Source organism: Anopheles maculipalpis, chromosome X (genome assembly GCF_943734695.1).
Source record: "Anopheles maculipalpis chromosome X, idAnoMacuDA_375_x, whole genome shotgun sequence".
Lineage (NCBI taxonomy): Eukaryota > Metazoa > Arthropoda > Insecta > Diptera > Culicidae > Anopheles > Anopheles maculipalpis.
In genome coordinates, this window is record NC_064870.1 from 18,403,504 (window position 1) to 18,423,920 (window position 20,417).

At 38.6% G+C, this 20,417-nt stretch overlaps 3 protein-coding genes across 3 annotated transcripts; 1 reads left to right on the plus strand and 2 right to left on the minus strand.

Annotated features, from left to right (window-relative positions):
- The first annotated feature begins 1,937 nt into the window (after positions 1–1,937).
- On the plus strand, positions 1,938–6,020 carry LOC126564345 (uncharacterized). The gene is made up of 5 exons (XM_050221368.1): positions 1,938–2,079; positions 2,152–2,572; positions 2,645–2,952; positions 3,016–3,890; positions 6,009–6,020. Exons 1-5 carry the CDS (start codon positions 1,938–1,940, stop codon positions 6,018–6,020), a joined length of 1,758 nt encoding a protein of 585 aa, XP_050077325.1.
- Positions 6,021–11,388: 5,368 nt separating this feature from the next.
- On the minus strand, positions 11,389–12,261 carry LOC126561587 (uncharacterized; the record flags this gene model as incomplete). The annotated part of the gene is made up of 1 exon (XM_050217831.1): positions 11,389–12,261. A coding segment is annotated over one exon (873 nt), but the record flags the coding sequence as incomplete, so codon positions are not given.
- A 26-nt stretch (positions 12,262–12,287) lies between these two features.
- On the minus strand, positions 12,288–13,406 carry LOC126564356 (uncharacterized). The gene is made up of 4 exons (XM_050221380.1): positions 13,353–13,406; positions 12,789–13,060; positions 12,401–12,708; positions 12,288–12,340 (listed from the first exon to the last, which is right to left on the minus strand). Exons 1-4 carry the CDS (start codon positions 13,404–13,406, stop codon positions 12,288–12,290), a joined length of 687 nt encoding a protein of 228 aa, XP_050077337.1.
- Positions 13,407–20,417: the final 7,011 nt, after the last annotated feature.

Sequence of the window (20,417 nt, forward strand, 5' to 3'; positions counted from 1 at the left end):
ACATCGGATGCTGTCAGTTCCCAGATAGCATCGAGTGTGCGGATAAGCTCTGGCCACAGCGTCTACAACAATCAGGGTAACGAAATATCTATTTCAGCTCGGAGTTTCTACTGGCATCGGTCCGCAAACGTCACTGTGCACTAGATCTAGCATTTCTTTTGTTTGGCGAACTGAAGCCTTTGGAAACTTTATACGTGAAAGCTTTCCTTCCAAACACGTTTCGCACGTAAAGTTTTCCGGACACAATCGCACTTTTGCACCCGTCACAAGCTTATTTTCAAATAACAACTTTATCGTGGAAACGTCCCTATGCCCAAAACGCTCATGCCACAAATGACGGCAATTTTCACTATGTTGTCCCGTTCGTACTACATACGCCGACTCTTTGTTTTGCACATATATGCTGCCGTTAAAAAAAACCTTGTATCACAACTCGGTCATTCTTAATAATGTTACAAAGTTCCTTCATTACGTCATTACGTCCTTCATTACGTCATTAGTTCCTTCAGTTCCGACATTACGTCGTAACCATCAGCACGTAAACGAGACACTGACAATAGATTGCTGCTTAAACTGGGAACATATAAAATGTCTTTTACCACAATTTCACATGCTTTTCCATTGTCATCGATACATCATTAAGATCATTGCCATAAGTACTCGAACTTTCAGCCCTTCATCCACCATTTGAAGACGCGTGTGCAGTTTTACCATCTCACTTAAATGAGCAGGAAGATTGCCACCTTCACTCAACCTCAACGTGCACAATTTTCGCAATACACAAAGAACTGACGGGAGACCACTGCTTTCATGCACTGAACAAAGAGTGTCCCAAATCTCTTTTGCAGTAGTTTTGTTCAAGATATAAACTACTTGACTGTCCTCGACCGTCAAACTTATCACAGCACGTGTTTTCGCATCACCAGCTATCCACTTTGCATTCGGCGTTTCCGGCTTGGTTTCCGAAATATACGACGCCAAATCCTGCCGAATCAATTCCATTTCTACGCGGAATTTCCATATTTCAAAGTTATCGTCATTTAGACGCGGAAGCACAATTTGATACGTCGTCATTTTTCAACAAGAGCCACTTAAACTAGGCCTATTACCTGTTAAATTAATACGAAAGGACACGTTGTTGCTGTTGTATTCACACGTTTATTCTCTTATAGTTCAAAAGCTACTACAGTAGTTAGATTCGCGCAGCGCAATAAATACATATATCCCCCAAATGACAATTTGAGAGCATCTCACTATAGCGAGCGTGATGACAGCTGATGGTTTCCATACTGAGCAGCACTGACTGCCTGCCTGTTCCATAGTGAGTAAGCATTCTGCTTCTCTCCTCCATGGTGAGCAGCAGAGGTTTGTATGGAGAGCTGACTGCCAAGCAAAAAATGCCCTCATGAGCCTTTCTCTCATTCGCAGACCAGCCTTATCACACGGTAGCGAGCTCGGATTTTGCATCGGCACCCGATCTTGCCCACATGAGCTGCATGGTATGATCGCCGTGTGTGGTTATGTGTAGCGTGTGTGTGAACTCCACCCACATTTTGCTCATGCGAGTTGAACTTTTTACCGTACGGTATGACCACCGTGTGTGGATATGTGTAACGTGTGTGAACTACACCCACATTTTGTCACGGTGTTGCTGTTTGGTATGATCACCGTGTGTGGTTATGTACATCGTGTGTGTGGACAACTAACGGTAGCTAGACGATCAGCTGAACTTTATAACCGCCAAAACATTAGCTGCTACTGGATTGTGCAAAAATCGCTGCGATATTTACACAAAATTGAACGAAAATTATCGAGGGATTTGGTGGAAAACGCTTCCCGCTCGGATAATATTTATTTTGAACATTAACAGTTTCGAGAAAGTGTTTTTTCTTAATTTTCATTTTCAGACGGAAAAACGCGAGTGTTAATCTTCGAATATGTTCCCGAAAAAGTTTAAGCGGAGTGGCATGTTCTACAAGAGGTGTGCGCAACTAGAAGCGCAGTTTGAAAGAGAGTGGGCTGAACAGCATAATTCAGCGGGACCCAGTGGCCAATCGGCGATTGTGCAATCTGCGGAAGGTATTGTTTTAAAACGTTTTAAATTTGTTTTAAACCAACTACTAATAAGCTCATTTTACCCTATATTTGTAGATGCTTTTTTAAATCGCGATCTGGAAGTCGAATACATCAAAGAAGAGTATGTGGAAGACATTCTTGATGACGAATATATCAGCGATGAAGCATCTATCGTCAACGACGACAGTGATGAAAGGAAGTGGTGTGAAGAAGAATATTTGGAGGAAGAAATTTCAGAAATCAGTTCTGAAAGCTTGAAGTTGCGAGACTCTTTGCGAACTTGGTTCATTCTCAACAAAGTTTCTCGCAACGCAAGCAATAATTTACTTGCGATACTGCGTAATGTGTCTTCTCTTTCTGCCTTTTCATCTCTTCCGCAGGATGTAAGGACATTGCTAAAAGCTCCGGTAAACGTTAGCGACCAAATAGCTACAGTTCCAGGAGGAGGTCAAATGTGGTACCAAGGAGTTGAATGTTGTTTGCAGCATTATTTCCGGTAATTTAATTATTCCTTTATTATTATGTGCAAATTCTAATCCCATCAACACCTTTTTTGTAAATTCCTCAGCAATGTGGTTGTAGCAGAGAACATATTTGAGCTGAATCTTTCAACAGACGGAGTTCCTGTGTACAATCGTAGCCCTACACAGATGTGGCCTATATTGATGCAGCTACATAACATTCCGGATGTTCCCGTTATGGTTGTGAGAATATTTTGTGGTGCTAACAAACCATCCGATGCCGAGACTTTCTTAAGACCATTGGTGACAGAGCTCAATAACCTGCAGGACAACAAAATTAAAATTAATGGCAAAGAAATATCTCTTTCTGTACGAGTGTTCATCGCTGACTCTCCAGCACGCGCCTTCATTAAACGTAAGTATTTAAATTTTTACAAATAACCACGTGGAGTACAATTTTTTGTTCTTGGACTTTTAGAGGTTTGCTATTACAACGGCGTTCACGGATGCATGAAATGTAAAGGACTTGGTACTAGCCTCAAAAACCCAAAGAAAGTTATATTCGAGGACACGACCGCTGATTTAAGAACCGACGTAGAGTTCCGGAATGAGCCATGTAACGCAAAAGGGCATCGCAGAGGTGAAACACCATTAACCGACCTGAAGAATTTTGACATGATAAAGGATGTAACTACGAGCGATATTTTGCACCTGGTTCATGTTGGTGTCGTACATAAGCTTCTGCTAGGGTGGACCGAAGGTGATCTTAAACCCTTCAAAAAATGGTCTAAAGATGAGATAGCCGAAATTTCAGAGGAGCTTGTAAGCATACAATTGCCTTCAGAAATCCACAGAAGATTTAGGTCTCTGGAATCGTTGCACTACTGGAAAGCCTCTGAATTAGGTAGTTTTTTAAATTACGGAGGAATAGTAGTACTACAGGAAAGAATAGGCAGAGTAGCGTACGAGCATTTTAAATTATTGTATTGCGCTTTAACCATGTTATCGTCTACAGCCTTTAAAGAGCACTGGCACTATGCAGGCATATTATTGCGGAAATTTGTTGAAGATTACAAAATAGTGTACAACCGTATGTATTTAGTCAGTAACGTTCATCTGCTAATTCATGTATACGATGACGTTTGTAAATTTGGCCCTTTGAACACTATTTCCACATACCCTTTTGAAGATAAGCTACAACATATTAAGCATAGTTATGTACGATCTGGCTACCGAAGTTTACAACAAGCGATAGGAAAAATAACATTGTTACGAGATATTGAAACTGCCGATAGGCGCGACAATATTGTTTATCCTATATTAAAAATTAAAAAGGATGAGGTTATCTTGCAGGTTAGGAAAGGGTTTATGCTAAGGAATCGATTCAAGGATTGTTGGTTTTTAACAAGGCGAAATATTATAGTTAAGTACGAGAAAGCTACAGAAGAATCAGGGACCATAGTTGTATACGGGTATCCTTTGATAAGACGATTTCAAGCATTTGCAACTCCTTGTACTTCTGAAATGATTTATAACTATAAAGCTTATGAAAACGACTTATCAGGAACCCTACGAATTATGTCTATTAATGATATAAAATGTAAAATGGTAGCAATTAAGAAAACTCGAAACGAACCTAAAGTGCACTTCAATCCATTGATTCACACTTTAACAGAATAAAAAGTAGGTTAAGTAGGTTAAGTATAGATTGTAAGCAACCGAGTAGACCCGGTATAAGGTCGGACTTAATCCAGAGGCAGAACTAAATACTCTGCCTCAATTTTTTCTTAGTTTAAGTATAGATTGTAAGCAACCGAGTAGACCCGGTATAAGGTTGGACTTAATCCAGAGGCAGAACTAAATACTCTGCCTCAATTTTTTCTTAGTTTAAGTGTGAATTGTAAGCAACCGAGAGGACCCGGTATAAGGTCGGTAGTATGTAAGATTAATGTGTAATAAAATAAACGTAACATTGATTTTTTTCCTTGTTCCATTGATATTATAAATGATAAGAAATACGGACAAGCCTTTTGTCTTTATTTGAATTAATTTAGGGTATAATAGGATCTGGAACTTATAATCAAGGATATTCAACTAATTGATACAATTCCTGCAGTTTAATCTACAACAGCAATAATAATAAAATAAAGAAAGAAATCATTATAAATTATACCATTACAATTTTAACCATAATTAATTTCTATTATTATGAACAGAATATTTTGTAAATTTTTAACAATAATCATAATACTGAAAGTAATAGCAATAAACAAACGATAACAAAATGAGATTAAATGCGTTTCTTTAATGAATTCTCAAAAATTTGAACAAAACACATAATCAAGTTCATGGTGTCGCAAATTGTAGTAAGAATATTGATTCATCTTGATAACAAGATTTCCAGATACCAGATATCAACTATTTTAGATGTTTATACAAACTTACGTGGAGTCTATTTTCGATTTTTTTAAAGTTAAACGATTCTTTCCATATGGTAGTTTTAGTTTGTAAAAGTCTTCTACGTCTTTTTCAGTGGCCTCACTAAACGAGTTACTTCCAATTAATCGGAAAAGCTCTAATAGGTTTATATAAGAAGCTATAGGAATTTTTGGATTGGAATACGGACCACCTTTCCAGCTGCAACCTGCAAACAACTCTGAACAGAAGATTAGATCACGTGCCTCATTCATCCTATTTTTCATATCACCTTTGGTAATATTTTCATCCAACCACTTAACTACACTGTCTTTAAACACTTCTTCTGATCCTAATTTTGTATCAAAATCATCTAAATGCTGTTTAGATTTTAGTTTGCTAAATCCCTCTGGGGGATTTTTTTTCATCGCTTTTCCTACACACTCAACACTACTAATTTTCTCCACAAACACCTGTACTTGGAGTAGTTTTTTTGATTGTTTGCTAACAGTTTCGGTGAGGGACTTCTGGTTTTCTTTTATTTCCATTATGTCCATCTTTTGCCGCCGCAATGCATCATTAATGGTGTTTTGATTAACCAATATTTTCTTTAACATTGCCATAATGTCATTAGCATCCTCATGCTCGCCTTGAATCGTCCCTGCATCGTCGTTGCAAAGGATCAACTCATCCACGAAATCATCAATGGATGAAACTTCCACGGTTTTGCATTGACGTTTTGGCAAAGGTGTATCCATTTTAGCTAAAATTGAATGAAAATTAAAAAAAACCTATACACACACACTCACACACGCATACACACCTCACTGTTGCGCGTCTTAAATTCTTATTATCCGCTTGACGATGATCGCTGCTGATGATATTTTTGTAAGGCTCTGTGCGACTAGCCAATTACACCTCAAATTGGCCAAACGCAGATGTTACTGGATCGCTAAACACAGGCACCACGGTTCGATTGACAGACAGACTCCAAGAAATAAAAGTAAGTTCACTATTGCATAAATATATAATTCTTCACTTCTTCTCTACTTACAGTTCTTCTCCTAGCTGCACCACAATATATATATATATATATATATATATATATATATATATATATATATATATATATATATATATATATATATATATATATATATATATATATATATATATATATTGTAAAAAGTTCAATTAAATTCAATTTCCGAAGTCATAAGGCCGAAACACGTTCTTCACTTTTCGTTTTTCCAACAGAAGTGACGTCTCTCCTTTATTTCACCAGGTTGTTTTACATTTTGACATTTGATATATCCACGTTTGACAATTGTGTTTGACCAAGATATTTAGCCGGTTTCGCTTGAAGCAGGATGTTTACAGCTCGGCTATCCTGACTTGGGAATTGCCCTCAATTCCCCCCTGACTATGTGCAAACTGATGCAGAGTCTGCATCTTGCGACATCCACTTCCTTAGTTTATCTGATTCGAGTACGCCATCGTAGGGAATGTGAGTTTGTTGTGCTCCATCAATATCTCGTATTACATATCTGTCATTGGGCAAACATTTGTGTATTACATAAGGTTCCTTGAACCTGGCTTCCAGGCGATCCTTTTCGGCAAGTGATCTATGCAGACGTGTCGTTAGCTTTTCTACCTCGCTATCCAAAGAGTGAAGCTTCATCTTGAATTTGGCGAGTTCACGTTCGTGTAGCTCTCGTTCCTCTTTTTTCTCCGCTTCAGCTCGATCGCGCTGGTCGCGCAGTTGCTGCATTTGTTTTTCCTTATCTCCGATTGCTTCTTCCAAGCTTGTCAACGCTCCTTCTGAGCTGCAATGGTGTGCCTGCATTGCGCTGAGCCTTGCTCGTGCCATATCAACTTGATTATCTTTCTCCTTTAGCAAATTTTCCAAATTGTCAATCATTCGATTTTTTTCTTGTAACCGATTACGCAGCTCTTCAACATCTGATTGCAGCATGTTGTAATGTTCTTCTTTAGCGCATAATGATTCCTTGAGGACAGCAATGTGATGCTGATAATCCTGATGCTGCTCTTCGAGCGTTTTCATTTTGGCAGCCATTGCCATTATCTCTTGATCGCGGCATGTGATTTCCAAGCGAAAATCATCCAGCTCCTGAATTGACTGAATCGGTTTAGCGTACTCTAATTCCCCATCTTGCTGAACAGCTGCTGAAGTTGATGAGACACGACGTGGACAGTCCCGATTGACATGTCCCATCTCATGGCACGTGAAACATGATCCGTTCGGTCGACGTGGTGAAGGACAGGAACTTTGATAATGCCCATATTTTGAGCAATTGTAGCATCTTGTTTGCTGGATATCACCTGCTTCTTTACCGCCCTTATTTGGTTGGTTAATAGGTCTGGCTGATGACGGAGTTGCAATATTACGTGGGCGAATTTGTTCATATCGTTTAAGTAACTGCTGCAATTCATTCATAGATCTAGCGGCGAAACGAATTGATGCGGTGTTGATGGGATCACCGATTCCATCAATGATGATGTTGATCAATTCTTCTTCTGGGATCGGTGTATCACAAGCCAAGGTCTGCATGTCCAGGATATAGCTGATGATGGATTCATTCCGTGCAAGTCGTCGTGCTCTAAGCTGCTTGTACGTACTTTCAACCGATTTGATTTTGCTGAAAGTTTGTATCAAACGATCTTTCAGCTCATGATAGGTTGCAACATCGAGTGATTTCGCGAATTTAGCTGCCGTTCCAGTAAGCAATCGACGTGTACAGTGGAACTTATTCGTGTCATCCATATTATATGGAAGGAAGACTCGCTCCAATTCCTTAAACCACCGCTCAATGTGATCACTGTTGTCACCACCAAATGTATCAACAAATTCTTCGAATTTGATGACTGCTGGTTGTAGCCCCGAAGAAACAGTAGCTGGGGCTTTTAGAGCTGCGATTTTCTGTTGCAGCTCAAGAATCTCGATTTTCTTTTTCAGCAACTCTATTTCGTGATTTGCATCGGTGATGGCGTTTGTTGAGTTCCGGACTAAGCTCAAACCACGTGGAACCGTACTGTTCTTTTCACTGTACAAAATGGCGGCGGCGGCGTCTCTCTCATCGGGCAACATGGCGGTGGCGGCGTCGTTTTCATCTGACAACATGGCTGCAGCATTATCGCTGTTCGGATCACTATGTACAGCGACTGCATTCTCAAATTTAGCACTTCCAATAACAGCTGGCACTTCAATTTCTGCGGTTCCCATCGTTGTTTTATAAAGCTCACGTATTTGTGTGATGGTAGCAGTAAGCGGCACAGAAATGGCTGCATGTTCCAATGCGCACAGCATTTCATCTTTTGTCAACATTTTGGCTAACACTCTCTTCACGAAGAAGGCTACAAACTACACCTTTGTACGCTCAAAATGTTCACTTAATAGGCTATGGTAATCCCACTTCTGAGTTGTAAAAAGTTCAATTAAATTCAATTTCCGAAGTCATAAGGCCGAAACACGTTCTTCACTTTTCGTTTTTCCAACAGAAGTGACGTCTCTCCTTTATTTCACCAGGTTGTTTTACATTTTGACATTTGATATATCCACGTTTGACAATTGTGTTTGACCAAGATATTTAGCCGGTTTCGCTTGAAGCAGGATGTTTACAATATATATATATATATATATATATATATATATATATATATATATATATATATATATATATATATATATATATATCACCAGTGAAAGCACACGCTGATATGGTCAATACTCAACTGATAACATATCCACACACACAATTCTCCCAAAGAGTAACGATCTCGCTAGTTCGGTTTTTTTCGTTACCGATTTTTTTATTTCGAATTTATATTATCAGTTCACCTTATTTTTTCTCACTCGCCCTGATTCTCACATTTTTGAGCTTCTCACTCCTCTCACCTCATCATCATCGTTCTCTCGTCTCACTGATAGAAGTCCGGATTTGTGATTCAATCCGAACCAAAATGCGAAGCTGTCAGTTTTGCCCTGTTTTTCATGCTGTCAAATTGTCATATGGGCCGTCTTGACATTTGACATACAGGAGTGTGCAACCTCATGAGGTGTCAAATCATTACCCAAGCATAACAAAATAGGTAAAGTCGTTGCAAGAATGGGGCTTAAATGGGGCCCTACTTTTGTCGCGATGATTGCCCCGTAGTCAGAAACGTATGGGGCAATTTTGTTTACCACAAGTTATGACGTCACAAAATTGTCGTTGCCGTGGTTTTGCAGTGGTGTGTGTGAAGCTTTTGACGTCATGAAAAATGTGCAAAAAATTGATTTGTGTGTATGCTGTTTTTTTTCTCTTTCGCACTGCTTGTTCGTTCTTACATGCTTTTTGCTCTGTTTCTCTTATGGATCAAGGTAGCTGCTTTTGAGCCTGTGTGTAGAGGAGAGATTGAAATATGCAGTACTGTTTTTTTCTGGATATCTAGAGGTGAGCAGGAGAAGTGAGAATTGAACTGTGATTCTTAGTGTATAATGCATATTTACCATATGATTTGCTCCGGTGGTGATGCGATGGTCCTTTTTAGTCGTGATAATCTAGTGTGGATCGGAGTAGGTTTTGTTTTACATGCGCTATATAGGATCGCAAGTTAAAGAAAATGTGTTTTTGTGTACATTCTTGTATTTGTATTTGGTAAATGCAAAACTAGCAAACTATAATGAATATCATTGTTGAGTTTCAATGATCCATGGTTTTGTTAAGAATCGTCGTGGTGGACCGTGATGTAATGCATCGACTTTATTCATTATCATCATTTACTATTTAAGCAAAATGCCGCTGGACAAAGAAACAGATAGGATGCCGTTTTCATCTGAGTACAACCAATTTGTCAAAGTATTAGGATCGAAAGGTAGCATTCAAATTGTATTTTGTAAACCATACAAAACAAAATACAATTTGAATGCTACCTTTCGATCCTAATACTTTTTATAAATATATATATTATATAAATATTTAATATATATATTATAATATAACAGCTTTTTATAAATATATTCCACTGACACTGGAAAGGAAAATACTGTTCCAATTGCAAAAGGTATGTTAACGTGGGAAAAATTGTATTAACTACTTTGTTAGTACTGAAACATGTTAATGAATTTACAGAAACTTATCAGCAAGCTTCGACATCATCGACAGCGTTTCAATTTCGGTCATGTAGACAACCTTTGGAAGAGTTACGCCAAGGCACGTATGAAATGATCATGCATAACAAGCATTTCAACTTCATTGTTATCTTTACTTGTTGAACTATTTTTTGCAGATTCAAATGCTATTTCAACATTCACAACAACAACAGCAACTACTACCGTCAACGAAACACAGCTTCTTTAATCAAATAGTAAGTATTTGTGTCTTGCATTTTTTTGGAAATTTGTTTATGCTTATTTTGATTTTCAGATGCCAAAAAGAGAAAATTAAGCAATTCTTTATTAGATGAAACAAACGATGAAGGATTGACTGTGGCCATGACAAATCTTTACGTTCAGCAAATCAAGTCATTGGAGCAAGAAGTCGAATTTTTGAAAACGCAGCTTAACGGTAAAATGGATGTACTATTGAAAAACTCGGCTCGACAAACCCAAGCATTGAATGAAGTATTGGCAGCTAGCTGTCCAAGAGAAGGACTTCTTCCAAGAACAGAATTTACCTTAAAGCCTTTGAAAACCGAGGAAGAGATTTGATGAACGTTTAGAATTAGACAGTACTTATAGGCAAAATGTAGTGCGTTGGTTGCATGCGCAAGTTACAGAATCGAATGTAAAAAGACGATTACACGTGTTAATAGATTTAATTTTTACCAAGACCCTTTTTGCTAAATGCAGCTGGACAGGGCTCAGTCGTACAAAGGACGAAAGGAAAGTAGAGTTACGTAGTTTTAATAATATTTTAGATTTATTTATAACCGTGGGAAGTAACGTGAGTTTAGTTGTAACCTCGGATTATTTGGCTAAGTTTTTAAAAACCAAATTAAATCATGCTTGTTCGCGTGTACATTTAGGTGAGGAAAGAACGACATTTTGTAAGGTTAAAGAAAAAACGGATTAAATCAGGATTAATGGATAAGTTCAGTATTTTTAAATGCTTGATATCTCAGAAAACTTTTTTCATCTTAAAAAATCTACTTTTAAGCACCTTCTTAGCTGGTAAATTATAATGACGTTTTAATAAACTTAAGTTAAAGTATCTTTACTACGCATATGGTAATAAAACTAATGCACGTTCCATTGCTTTGCCTAGTTGAATAATTTGCCATTTTCTTTATTTGATCATTTATTAAATGATGCGAATAAAACACAATCGAAGATATTATAATGAAAACATAACGCACATGGCAATACGGCGTTAATCCGTCATCCTTAAATATAAATAAAAACAAATAAAATAAACCAGGTTTTTGTCACATTTTATTAAACTAGTGTATGGATGAGAGGAATAAATATTGCTTCATGTTTGCGATTCGTGTGTACCGCTACTAATTTACATTTAATTTGTTCTATTGACATTTCCATAAGAGACTCTGATAAACTATTTGTACATCCCTTAAAGATGAATATTTCGCTGGATTCGATCGGATCATTGAATATCAAACCTTTCACACATAGTTCATAGCCTTGAATGGTTATTTTATCGATGTCATGTTCGGAGCACTGGTTCGTTTCGTGAAACTTAACAATTTTTTCATCTTTTGCTAGGAACCAACTGTCCCTCAGGTTGTTACGAAGCTGAAAGCCGGGCCTGACATGAACGGTTGTGGTATTTCCTTTAACTGCAACTGTAGGAAACTTTATCTGGCTATTTGATTTGGAGAGATGAAATTCATCACACTCAGATATTCGATTTATCGCTTGTTCTAAGTTTCTGAATCCGCTTCGAAGTGTTCGTTTCAGATGTTGCAATTGATTCTCAAAGGGGTATGTGGATATAGACGACAATGATCCAAACCGTTGCACTTCGTCATACATGTGTTGTAAGTTGTGCACGTTGCTGCTCATGTATCTCTCGCCGTACACTTTGTCAAAATCTTGTACAAAGCGATCCAGAAACTGACCAGCAAATTGCCATTTATCTTTGTAAATGGTGGATGAGAGTAATGTTACTGCGCAAAAAAGTAACATGAAGTGATTATAAATATCAGTTGGAAGACGGTCTTTCAAAATAACTATTGATGCGTAGTGAAGAAAGGATGCGCACTCCGATGCTTTCCAATAATGTAAATATTTTATCGATCGAAGCTTACGGTGGATTTCTGTTGGTAATTGAATCTTTTCCAGTTGCTCTGAAATTTGTGTCAATTGTCAAATTTGTGTCAAATTACCGTACATTTTAAGCATCCTGCATATCCCGTATGGCCTGTTACACCTGATACAAAAATTAATACATATCATCAACAGTAGTCATGCGTCAAATGCAAAAAGTTACCTTTAATAAATGCTCTGGCTGGAGTATCTGCAACAAAGCATCTTATTTTTACGGTAAAAAACTCTCCGTTGATTGTAATTCCTTTTGTCGTAAGAAAATTCAATTCTTCGACCATTGGTCGCAGATATTCCTCCACGCTTTCTGGCTTATTTTGTCCGCAGAATATTGCTGCTGTCATTACTGGCGATTCAGATAATTCATACACAGTAAACAGAATAGGCCAAAACTGCATGTTGCTGCTGTTGTATAGCGGTAGCCCGTCGATTGACACCGTTAACGATAAGTTTTTAATTGTTATTTTATTGAAGCTTACAAGGATGTAAAAAATAACGTAAAGTATCAGCTTGCAACAATAATAAAAAGGTTTCGCTTCAAATAAAACACTTACCGAAAATAATTTAACAAGCACTTTTCAAACCCTCTGTACCAGAACTGGCCACTACCAATCTGCTTTATCTCCGTCGAAGGATTCCGATTTGTCCGCAGCAAAGTTTTAGCGGTTAAAGGGACTTTGACGTTGGCTTTTTTAAAAAGCTTTAAAATTATGTTTATGGAGCTATGCGGCGCGTTGGTGGAAAGTGCCCAGTAACGAATTCCATCAACTATAGACATTTTATCGATAATTTGATTGAACGTATCGTCAGTGTTGATTTCATTCTCATCTTCGGAAGAACAGCAATCGATGTAGTCAGCCAATTCGACATATTCTTCTTCGGTCTGGTTCATATTTGGTACTGGACTTTGTTCTGGGGTTGGCGATGTGCGCTGCATTTCATGGTTTAAATTGCTCGTGGCTATATTTTGGGTATGTTGTAAATAATAATATAACATTAACACTACGATGTAATCGAATTTTATATTCGTTAAACTTGTGTAATAAAGTCAACTAACATGGTTGGCTTGGTCCTGCATCCTGATTATCCTTTTCCGTAGGTTCCAGCGCCATATACTTTGCAGCTTGGCGATAAAACATGCCAGATTTGCGCAGACGTTTTAAGTCAGCCATTACAAAAACGGTAACAACACTTTCAAATAACACTATTTTACAAAGATCTCTCAGCTGGACCAACACCCAAGAAATAAACACCTATTATAACTGAACTGAACAACTAAACACTTTGTGAGATAATGATTTTTCCTCCACCTGAACAAGTGCCACAGCTGTATTTCAAAAATATATGTTTCTTTTTATATCAAAGAGTTACAAACTTCATGGCACCAGAATATTTTTTTCGCTTTCACTTACTCCGCCGTCTGGCGTGATTTCAGACGGTTACGCGTTTAAAGGTACGAGGCGTGTATGTATGCGTTTGTGTGTGAGGTATAGCAGTGCAAGCAAGGGAAAACACCCGGCGTATACACACATGTATCGATACCTTTCAGAACAAAAATTTACTCCGTCTATACTGTCCGTGAGTGCGAGAGGAATGACATACGAGTTTGAGCGAAATGTAAAACCAATGCATCGATACGATCTAGACACAACATCGATATCGTTGGCAAACAAACATTGCTCGGCCTATCTCGTCTGTAAGTGCGAATGAAACAGTTATACGAGTGTGAACGAAACACAGAATCGTACGGTTACGCCAAATCCAAAGTTCATACGTCACAGAATACTCGTACATAAGTGTAAACAAGCGAGCTAGACGATTTAGAGCAAGACACACGCTGTTTTGCCCCGTTCGGTTTGCTTGGGTAGTCGTAAATGTTGCATACATTTAACATTATCTTTATCTACACAGGTTAAATGAATCTGACCATGAATTTTTATGTTGTTGTTGTTATAGTCCACGATATTATACGGACGCTCGTTCGACAAAGGTAAGTTCAAAGCAGTTACCACACTCAACGGAATGCAATTTACATCAGCGCCAGGCCATCAAGCTTAAATTCCACATGCCGGTCCTGAATCATATATCTTTTAGTCCACGATTGATTAGATCCTTCTCTTGGAGCATTAGAGTTTACTCTATAATTAGAATTATTATAAAACCTATGTGAAACCCTAACATTCCTTATCACACCACTTTCTTCATCATGTACGTTACCTGATTCAGACCATGCAATCGAATGGACATTATCGTTTTTCTGCTTTAAACCATGTTGTTACCTTCGATGCTCCTGCATTATCGTTTTTTACCGCCTTGCAAAATCTCTTGAAGTGACCTCTTCGTCCGCAATTGTTGCAAGTTACATCCTTTGCCGGACAATATCGACGATGACTGCCGTTGTATGGTTGACCACAATTGAAGCAGCTAACTTTGTGAACATTACTCCGCTGGATGGAAGCGACGTCCTTACAATTGGTATCAATTTCTACACTGTTGATGGTATGTAGATCGTTCTTTTTAACAACAGCTTATGTTGAGAGGCAGTTTCATGTGTTTTGCACATTTCCACAACATTTTTAAGCGGTTCGTCTCTGGCATCCAACAGTTTCAGCTGCATACTCTTGTCCTGAATGCCAATTATCAATCGATCGCGAAGCATTCGATCCGCGTAAGATGCATGGCACTTGTCACATTCAAATTCACAGAATGCCATTTGTGTACGGAGGGCTGTTTCCAATTCAGCAAATGGTTGGTTTTCTTTTTGCGTGATCAGATTGAATTTAAACGCTTCTACAGCGAGATTTTTCCGTGGAAGACAGTACGCATCAAAGGCACTGATGACGTCATCTAACGTTCTACTTCTCCTTATGGTGGTTTTCTCAGCTGATGTGTCGGTCTCTTGTACGCCGGTAGATAGAGTTTTTTGCGTTTTCATTGATTTTTGCGCTCCAAACATTGTGTTTGCATCTCCGTTGTTAGGAAATAATGTGTTGTATATTTCCACTCCATGATCACCGATCCGCCCCAGAAAGGTTGCGATTTTGTTGCATTCATCTTCATTTACTTTGTTCGTGGCGATCATAAAGATGTGGAATTGCTGCTTCCATTTTGGCCATTCCTTTGCTAAATTCGAGCAGTCCAGCGCTCTTGGTAAACGATCGGCTGTTTTTCCCGCCATTTTGTTTCCTGCTGTACTGCCACACGCGATCCGCGACTTTTACACGTTTATTCCTTATAAACGACCGATTAATTCAGATGTTCCGCACCCGGTATCGAATATCTAAGAGTTCTTACACTTCTGACACCATGTAATAGTTTGGTGAACACCACTAAATACGTTGAAAAACGACGAATTATATTTGCTTAGGTCCTACTGCTTTTCAGCTCCTGATGGCGTCTGTCTTGACAGCATCATTCTCCACCCCAGTTGTCAATTGGCAGTGTTGCCAGAAACCTATCTTATTACAGGATGAATTTCCATGTTATGCTGTTCTTCGCGCTCCATGACAGTATCCTTTCTCTTTGTTTTGGAGATTGAAGAAGCTCATACAGTTGACGTAACTCATTTGCAGCTCCCTTGAAGTTGGTTCTATTATCTGACTGCAACTCCGTTACTAACCCTCGTCGCACAACAAACCTCCGAAGAGCAGCCAAGAACGCAGCTGTACTTAAATCCGACACTAATTCGAGATGAACGGCACGAGTTACAAAGCATACAAAGACTGCAACAAAAGCCTTAGCGGGAGTTCCTCTACGATGTTGGGCCTTGATCCAAACAGGGCTGCAATAGTCCACTCCTGATACAGCGAATGGTCTCGCTTCAGTAACTCGATTCCCCGTAAGGTCCGCCATTGGTTGATTTACTTGTCTCGGATTGCATTTGAAGCATTTCACACATTTGTGACAAATGTGCTTCAAAAATGATTTTGCACCAAACAGCCAATACCGTTGTCATATCACTGTTAAGGTTGCTTGTGTTCCAGAGTGTAGAAGCTTAGGATGATAGTGTTCCGCAAGCAGTTTTCCAAGCATATGGTCCTCAGGGACAGCTAAATCGAGTTGACAGCTGACGATAAAGTGTGTCCCTTGCTTGGCTCTTCTAAAGTTTTTCGAAATTTCATCGTTATTTCACGCCGTCCTGAACGTCTTCCTGTCTGATCGTGTTTATTAACTGTTTTCCTGTGTTCTTGTTATCGATTGTCCAGGATAAAGATCCATTTGTACGCGGCATTGAGTTCCAAAGATCCAGAATTTTCAGCGTCTAAAATGGAGAATTTCTGTTTTGCGTGTGCTGAATCACTGGGCGCTTTGGAAGATTCAATCGCCTGCTCCTTCTGTGAGGGAGCACCTTTTTTTTTTTTTTTTGGTAACGGGGAGGGAACCTTCAAAAGGTCCCCATCTCGGAAGGTGGTCTGCGGCTACAGACCAACCCTCAAGATGGGGTATGTGGGATTCATCGTGACGCTGGGCCTGTGAAGCGGACCCGGCAGCCGATGCGACCCAACTAAACCACTCCTCGACCTGATCCGAAACCTGCCGATGCGCTGATGTGCGTAGTACTCCATGCAGGTTCGTTTGTGCAATGCACTCATACCGTTGACGCGTGGTTGCTGCGTCATTCGTCCTTGTTGTCTCAGCTGCTGCTGCTGCTTCGTGCCTTCCTTTCCGCTGCTGCTGCTCAGACCCGTCCGTCCGTAGCCGTTACTACCGGTTGGATCTAAGCTCCTGTTGCTGCTCTGGTTACTCGTCGCTGCTGTTGCTGCTTCCGTTGTAGTTGTAGTCCTTTGTGTGCGGTTACGACGGCAGCTATTGCTACCTTGGTTGTTCCGTGTTCCGCGCGGCTTTTCACTTGACTTGATAAAAAAGTCGTTTTATTTAACGTTCTGCTGGCAAACGCAATGGGTCTTTCAATTTTATTTTGTACATGCGAAAGTACTGCCCCCAAAGCAAAATTACTCGCGTCAGCTGTAAGTATGAACGGTAAATTGAAATCAGGGTATGCCAGTATTTGATCTGACGCTATCGTTTCTTTAAATTTAAGAAAGGAATTAATGTAATTTGTATCGTTGATATTGATATTCTGGTCTTTTTCCAGTCTGGTCTGGTCTGGTCATTGGTTCCAGTACCTTGCTGATAAATTTTATAAAAATAGAAGGAGAATTCGCATACCCAAATGTAGTCTATTAAATTCGTACTGACCATCCGCAGTTACAAATGATGTGTATCTCTTTGAACTTTCCGTCAGCTCTACGTGATAAAATCCATTCTTCAGATCCAATGATGAAAAGTAATTCTTGCCCTGCAGCTTCATGATCCGATCTTCTATTACTGGCATGGGAAAATGTACTCATTCAACCAGCTTGTTTAAAGGTTTATAGTTCACACACGTGCGGTAACTACCGTCCTTCTTTCGCGTCAGAACTACTCTACTTGTAAAAGGCAGAATCACTTTCACGAATTATACTATCCTTTTTGAGAACGCTTACCAATTTGTTCAATTCATCCCTCTCAGTGTAACTTAATCTGGCTGGATTTGCGGTAAAATATTTATCCTCTTTAAGTTTTATCTCACACGAGTATTTTACTCTAGGCTCGATCGGTTTAACTCGATCTTGGAACTCATTTTTGTACATCGTTTTAACGGTTTTCTTTTCATTTCTCGTTATCTCTGTGTTTCTGACATCTAAATCAATTTCCTCATCCGTTACTAATACCTCTTCAACATTGTCAACTAGTTCACCGAAGTCCTTGTCTTAATAAATCCGTACATTTTTGCTCTAGGTGTTTTGGATTTTCTTCTATCATACGAATGTTTACAATATTATTCATTCTCTAAAAATCACGGCCAAGGATTTCATTCGACCATATCGTTTTTTCAGGAACTACGATGAAGCACACCGAATATCCCCGTCCTTGTACGGACAGTGTTGTAGCCAATGATCCCAACTTTTCGATGACGGATTGGTTAACGTCACCACCTCGGTTCGCGCTTCCAGTTTTCTTCATAGTATTTTTATCGGATTTTCAAATCATTTTTATGGATTTTTCGAGAGTTGTCAGTAATAACGGTACTTCTATAAATCTGCTTGATTTTGATTTTCTTGTATCTTGGTTTGTATTTTAATCTAGCTCTCGTTTTTTTCAAAATTTTTTCTGTTTGTTGGAATTGTTTTCTCCTTTATTCCCTTGCTGTAGGCCAAAAGATCATTTGCTTGTTTTGATTTGAAACTTTAATAGACTTGTTCGCATATTATGGAGGAACGAGTGGATGGTAGGATCACTTCGTACGGAGTATATTTGATAGAGGAATGAATGGGTGAATTATATTTATGTACTAAAGCTTGGATTAGGTCAGGAACGGGTAGGTGCATTTGTTCGAACTTCATGATACGATACATTTCGATTATGGTTGAATGAAACCTTTGTATCACTCCGTTCATTTCACTACGGCCAGTAGCTGTAAAATAAACTTGAATTTGAAGTTTTAACAAAAGTTGGTTAAATTCTGAGTGCCAAATGATTTTTCGCCATCCGTAACAAGTATCTTTGGTGGGAGGTATTTTAATAGCAATCAACTTAACTTGAGCGAATTATGAAAATTTGTCTATACAAGTTAAGAAATAATGATTCTTCAAAAACATTTTATCTATATGTGCAATTTTGAATGTTGGAATGTTGGAATCGGTGTCTCTTGTTCGAGACACTTATTTGTTTTCATTACATATGCTGCAATTGGACAATACGGCGTAGAGCCGTCATACAAAAAAAAAAATAACTAAATATGCTGCAATTTGAAACAATATGTTTGATTTTGCAGCTTCGGAAAATAATATGTACGCAAAATTCTCCAAACTTATTTTCCTTCTACTCCTATTTTCCTTTAGTGAACAGGTCTATCTTTGCCTAATTCACCTTGGGAGAACACAGCTCCAACAGCAAAATCTGAAGCATCGGTAGTCAGAATGAATGGTTTATTGAAATCGGAATAAATAAGAATATCATTTGACGATAATATTTGCTTCATTTTATTGAAACATTCTGCTTCTTGCTGATTTAATGATTTGTTTTGTTTTGATGTGTCAGAAACTTCCCTCTTAAAATGTTTTCAAAGGTTTTGCGATTTTAACAAAATCTTTGACAAATCGCCGATAATAGCCCATCAATCCCAGAAAAGCACGAAGTTTTTTCATGTTTTTGGGAATGGAGTATTTATAAATTACTCCGATTTTATTCTGATAAGGTTTTATTACGTCAGAGCAAACAAAACCGAGAAATTCTACTTCGTTCTTGAAGAATTCTGACTTATCTAATTGAATTTTCAATCCTGCTTGGTTAAGCGTGTTCAAGATGGTGTTCAAATTTTTAAAATGTTTCTCTAAATTCCTACCAAAAACTTTTACATCGTCTATATTGACATAGCAAATTTTCCCTATAAAATTTCGCAAAACATCATCAATTGCTCTCTAGAAGATTGCTTGAGCGTTTTTAATTCATATTTACCATTATTAATGGCAAATGCAGTTTTTTCTATGTCCGATTCTTTCATTCTGATTTGGTGGAACCCTGAAGCTATAGATCCAGAGTAGAAAAGGATTGCTGTTCTTTTCTGTCCTGCTGTCGGCTTATTATTGTGTACACACGCAGTAAAACCGCATGTACTATGTGACTTCATTCTGCAGTATTCGTTTCTGTCGCTTTTAACCGCCTTTATCTTAACCGTAGATTTCAACTGTTTCTGCTGGTAACCGTCGGTGGTCCCTGATAGTTCACCTCAACTCTTTCCGATCTCAATCAACATCATGTGGACATGGTTAACCCACCCGCTGTTACCATATCAATCTGGCAGTCGTTTCAACCATCGCTTCGAAATGTGACATGACTGAAGCCACAACCAACTACGATTCCTCCTGTCTCCATATCATCCTTCAAATTCGATTCTTCAATTCAACCCTGCTGTCGTGTGCCGCAATAATTCTAGTGACAGTGCATAGCGTTATGTAGTACCGTTGAGATAGTGATAGTTCATCTTAGTGCTAGCTTATTCGATTATTACTTTTTTTCGTCTCTCCCTAAATCTATCATTCGTAATAATTACTTACGAACTAACTTAATCTAGATACTTTCTTAAAACTTTACTTTTCAAACTTTTTCAACCGATTGTTGTGTAATTTGTCCAGCTTTCT